This window comes from Carassius carassius, chromosome 39 (genome assembly GCF_963082965.1).
Source record: "Carassius carassius chromosome 39, fCarCar2.1, whole genome shotgun sequence".
Classification (NCBI taxonomy): domain Eukaryota; kingdom Metazoa; phylum Chordata; class Actinopteri; order Cypriniformes; family Cyprinidae; genus Carassius; species Carassius carassius.
Window position 1 is genome coordinate 19,968,350 of NC_081793.1, and position 6,000 is coordinate 19,974,349.

At 36.3% G+C, this 6,000-nt stretch overlaps 1 protein-coding gene across 2 annotated transcripts in view; it reads left to right on the forward strand.

Annotated features, from left to right (window-relative positions):
• The window catches only part of LOC132121579 (coiled-coil domain-containing protein 186-like), a 29,707-nt gene extending 24,706 nt beyond the window's left edge, over window positions 1–5,001 (forward strand). For both annotated transcript variants that reach the window (XM_059531106.1, XM_059531107.1), the window contains exons 15-16: window positions 972–1,191; window positions 2,912–5,001. In XM_059531106.1, coding sequence (XP_059387089.1) covers window positions 972–1,191; window positions 2,912–2,995 — 304 coding nt within the window. In that variant the 3' untranslated portion in view covers window positions 2,996–5,001. The remainder of the gene's footprint in view (window positions 1–971; window positions 1,192–2,911) is intronic.
• Window positions 5,002–6,000: the final 999 nt, after the last annotated feature.

The following is a 6,000-nucleotide window of genomic DNA, read 5'->3' on the forward strand; positions in this document are numbered from 1 at the left end:
TTTTTTGTTGTTGTTGATCTTAGGCAGAGGCCTTTAGCCTCACATCCTTTAATGTTTTTGTCTCGAGCATTGATCTGAAGAAACCATTAGAATTGAACTCTGTCTTTATTTGGGGCATGCGTCACTGCAGAGAAAATAGATTTGAAATAGCAGTGGCTATAGAGAGAACTCTCTCCTGGAGACTGAAAGATCACTTCATCACTACATCATCCTTTATAGTAAACCACGCAGGTTGTTTTTTTCTTTCCTTCCCCCTTTTCTATTCCAGCATATTAAATGGACAACAATAGTGATGGAGATGATAATTACTTTAGATTTCCATCTGCTCACCACTTTGGTTCAAATTGAAGCACTTAAAGCTGAATTATGTCTTTTATAACTTAAGGCTTTTTTAAGATGTCTAAAACTCTGGGTATAAAGTGTGTTCTCCTGTAGGTTTTTTGTATGTATGTCAAAAAGCAAAATCATGAATCCAGTCCCTTATCTACTCTTAGTAGATAACCACTACATACATTCACTAATTAAAACTGGCTAAATGATTATTATTATTATTTTTCCTCCCAAGATGTACTCTTGCAAAAGTAACAATGACATGAAAAGCTTTTTCAATGAAGTGAGTGTCACATTAAATAAAATTTATGAGACAGGCTGGCTGAGATTTAGCTGTTCAAAGCCTTCTAATCTTTTATTTGTGAAACTCATTTATCATCTAGAGTGAAAGAGAGGAAACGAGAGAGACACTGATGAGGTGGTTACGCTAATGGGGTCCTAAAGGCTGCCCTCTTTCCCTACTCTGTCCCTGGGTTTGTTAGTAACATCACCTTTTACCTCCCCGCTGAGGGTTATGGTGTGACAATGGCCCTTATTCTTAAGATTTCACTGACACTGACTGTGCGTGCATGTACAGTACATATATGATATTCAACATACAATGCAATTTAAACTTTTATGTTTTAAAAATGTTCCTGTAGGATTATCCAAAGTTACGTGCTTAGAGAAGAGTCTGGAGCACTTTCTTCAGAAGCCTCGGATTTTAGCAAAGCCCACCTGAGCCGGAGGGGAGGTATCATGGCGTCGTTGTACACATCCCACCCTGCCGATAGTGGCCTCACTCTCGACCTCTCACTGGAAATCAACCGCAAACTCCAGACTGTGCTAGAGGACACCCTGCTCAAAAACATCACACTGAAGGTATAAGTCACCATCCATATCCACATCCACATCATCCACCCCATGAAATCAAAATCGAATTTTGTGGCTTGTAGGGCATTTCTGTTACTTTCACATTTTTTTATATGCATGTATACACTGGGCGAAAAATTATATCCTATCAAGAATTGCGATAAATTTATGTTGATAATGATGTTAAGCCCTGGAGATTTGAACTCAATGTAGAATAATCTAACAGCCTATCACACACAGCAGAAATAGACAAAAGACAGCCAGTCAGTGCTTGTCGCTAATAAGTCTGTATGTTCTGCATGTGTCTGTGTAAATGAGTCGCGTGGTTTTGTGACGCTCAGCAACTACTGTCTCAATATATAAAGACTGTCCATATCAACTTCATCTCCAGAGCTGCTCCAAGAGTAACTTAACAAGCATTTCACCATTTTATTTGAGAAGAAACTACTGTCAAATGCACACTGAAATGAAAAGCTCTTCATGACAAGCGATCAAAATAAAGTTGGTTTAACTTGAATAAATGATAACTCAAATATATTACTAATTAAAGTAAAACATTACTAATATATATATATATATATATATATATATATATATATATATATATATATATATATATATATATATATATATATATATATATAAAACCAAAAAGTCCATTGTAAATAGCGTAGTGACTTACAAAGCACCAATCCCACAAAAGTCACTTTGAAACCACAAAGCTTTCTATTTGTCAACACAGTCAATCTACATAGTCAACATAAATATAAGCTAAATACGCACAAGATACTATTGTGCCATTACACAAAACCCATAATTGTACGGCTTTCACCTTAAAAGTTGATTTATGCAGAAACAAAAGATAAGCCCAGTATTAAATTTCGATAATCCAGTAATTATTTTAATGTTATAGCCAATATTAAAATGTCATAATATTTTGTCTAAATAAATTTGAAATGGACCACTTGAATCAAAAATAAGTCATTATGAATGCTAAGAGGGGATGATAAGAGGCATCACATAATGTACAGTAAAAAAAAAAGGATATTTGGATTACAAAGCATTAGATTACAGAAAAAAATATTATGTACTATATCCAAAAATGATTGATGCATTGCAAATAAATATTTAGTATCAGCCAGTGACTCATATGGTACAAATATTTTGTATATTCCCTAGACGAGCCCCTTAATGTTTCCCACTCAAACCTAACCTCCTGATTCAACAGGAAGTACATCAACACCAAAGAGTATACTGTACTCGTCGAGTGATTTCACAGGGTCTCTGTGATTTTTCACAGCATACTTTCAAAAGCAAATTTGGTGGTGATGGATAACTGTTCAATAACTGGGCAAATTCCCATGCTGGCAGTGACCATTTCTCGGTTATAGAGCCACATCCAGGTCACAACAGGGACATCAGCTTTCCTGTTTTGAGGGAGCACATCAGCGGGGAGAGAAATTAATAAAGTATGTTTTGAGGACAGTGCGCAAGGGGAACGCAGAGCACCATTCAAAGCACAATGGCAGGATTACGATCTTAGCATGAGATGAGCAGGAAATCAGACCGTTTCAAAGCAAAACAGCCTGAAATTGCCTGATTATCCTAGCTTACAGGCTCGCTTCTCTCAGATGTGCCTCTTTTTGCTTTCTGTGTATATAAATTGAATGGCAGTGAAAATAATAGCATTAGGTCCTCACAGCTGTCTGATTTGTTTCTCTCACTACAGGAGAATCTCCAAACGCTGGGTTCGGAGATCGAACGACTAATTAAACAGCAAAGGGTGCCGGACGACATAGCCGGAAGGAAGTGAAGTCAGTCGAGGGGAAGGATGTTGTAATAAATAGCACACACTGTATGACTGAGCCCGTTACGAAACAATTTAGTTTGTTTGGGATCAAAACAGTGCTCTCTTCATAAGACAAGTTCAGTCTGTTTTATACACTGGAGGCACAGTTCAAAATAAGGACTGATACTTGGACAATACTTATGGGACAAAAGACTGGAACACAAGAAGATTACCAAGAGCCTGTGCCCACTTTTCTTCACGTTGTACCCAATGTCCATCTGTTCTCTCTTCGCTGTCCCGCATCACCTGTGCCTTGATGACTCAGTCCATCAAGTTCAGAGCAGAACTGCAATGCTAAATCCAACGACCTTGTGTATGAAGTTGGGTAGATGAATGACTATTCTCATAAACGTGACCCCAGGCTCTTTTGAAGAACAAAATATCTCGGACTAATGGAGACCCAAAGATTCTGCAGCTCTTTAGAGGCTTTCAGAGGCTTTTTCTCTATTCATTGCACCGCAGGTTAATGGCCGCTCCACATTGCTCTCATTTCCCCTTCATGCAAACATGCCAATTAATGAATGTATTATGTCATGAGAAGGACCCTTGCGTCTCATCCCACACGCTCTGACCCAGGAGGGTGGGCAATATTCCCTGTTCGAGCTGCTGCTAGGTTACCGCTATACCTGGATAGCATTGTTTCTCGCAAAGCACTTACGCGAAAGGGGCCATGCCAAAAAACCCAGCTCTTGCTCCGTCTCATTATGAAGTTAAACACATTCATTTGAATGAATAACTACATCTCAGAAATTTGGATATATGTAGGGCTATTCTTAAGGGAGCTTGTAGTTCGTTCTATCAGGATTAAGTTGTCTAATTAAATATTGTTACCCCCACCCCCTCTATGTTTTCTGTAGAAACAACCTTGTAATTATTTTTATGTTCCAGCTTTTTTTGTTTTTTTAATTAATTTTTTTCTTGTGTATGATGTTCTTGATGCTGCTTTTGAAGAGCCTCGTTTCTTCAAAAGTAAAAGTGTAAAATCCCTTTGAAATGAAGGAGACATTATAAATATTAAGGGAAAAGGTGCAATTTTAACCCCCTCTTTGTTCGTTCGACTGAGCTGTAATCGCCCTGGCCAGCGTCCCATCTGAGACTCCAGCAAAATATTCCCTATTAGCATCCAATTCCATGGTGATGTAACCATATGGTACATAACATTGTGCAGAGTTGAATCCATTCCAGCCGATGAATTGCGACTACCTGAGGCATCACTGGTCTGCTGCTTCTTCTGTCCCATCTTGCAGTGGTGCATGAAGAAGGATCACCCCATGGGATGCTGATGATGGATTTTTTTTACATTCACCTTTAAAGCTTATAAAGGCAGATGTGTGATGATTGGCAGATCTCAGCCGGTTTACAATCCAATTTAGTGCCATTTTCAGTCTTCTGTGTTTTCTCACGTTTGAGCCGTTACAGTATGAAAGTAAAATCATGCCCATACACTGTGATAAAGGATTTATAATAACTTGACATACTGCGATATAAGCGTGTCAAGGGCATATTAGCTGTTCGAACACTGAGAGCATGTGCTGTAGCTCTTAGCATACCCAAATCACAAACACATTGCAGACATTGCAGATAAACGCTGAATGAAGGAAATTATGCAATGCTAGCAGGAAAAAAAAAAGCATTTACATTTAGCCCTTAATAGCGAAATGAAGCCTCTCTGATCTCTTGATAATCTCAGTGTTCTTTACATTCATTGTTTATTTAATGTCTCAAAACATAAGAGCGGTTTCTTGGAGTATGTATGTATGTTTGTGAAGGGTGAATTGGAACTGATGAGAAAAAGAAAAAATCGTGTTGATTCTGTTTCTGGTCTGTCATGCTATGCTCTGCTTGATTGTATAGTGAGTGAAACTGATTATAAATTTGTAAATATACTGTACCATGGTCCAGTGGTTTTTAACTTCTGGAGAATACTGTATATATGACGTTTAAAGGGGATTAAAATTCAAATATTATAATTGGAGGTCATTTTCATTTGTTTAAACCTTTAATCTTTTTTCTATATAAAAAAAAGTTACATTTTTTTAGTTATTATATTTTATTTATATTTTATTATTTTTATAATATTTTATTATAATTGCAATTTGTATTATTCAATTAAAGATATTTTCTGCTACTTTAGTTCTTTTACATTAAATTTATATTATTGTTTATTACTTTTAAAAAAATTAATATTTAGATATCTTACATTTCTTAATTGTTTTTATTTTTTATTATTATTTTTAAGTAATGTCATTTATAAATGTTTTTATAAAATACCATAAAACTCTAGCAAAATTACGATTTCATGCATATTAACAGTGAATGATATAGGAGGGTTGTTTTCTCCTCCCTAATAAAACCAACTTTTTTTTTTGCCACCATAACTATTCATGATTAAATGGTTGCATTTTATTACTCCCATTTAATCTTGCATTTTTCCTGCTGTCTGCAGCCATGTCAGAGATTCTGCCCATTTTCAATGACTTACAAGGTGTTATGGGTCTTGGTGTGAGTGCATAAATCTGTCTCCCCCGACCAATTTGACCTGCATTGCTGTAAGTAACATTATGTAACAGTAGCAGGTGATGTCCAAAACCAGCCTTGACTTTTTGTACCTCTTTCACACAAAACACAGAAACAGAAAAAAAAAGCAAAAACAAAAACACCGAGCACTGATATTGGGCAGTTCAATATAAAGAAAAGCTCTCAGAATTGTATTACAAAATCAGTTGTAAAAATAACATATAAACTACTTTTTCGAATGCACTTTGCATGTACTCCAATTAAATGATATTAAATGATAACTGACGCATTACACTGAGTACTGGAAACTCACTTTTTCTGTTAGCTTCAACCTGCACTAAAAAGCGACGCATTTACACAAATTGCTCAATGTGTTTATCAAAAAAAAAAAGCTCTGTCTACATGAAATGCACACCTCCTACATGTACAGCAATATCATTTTGCAAACATCT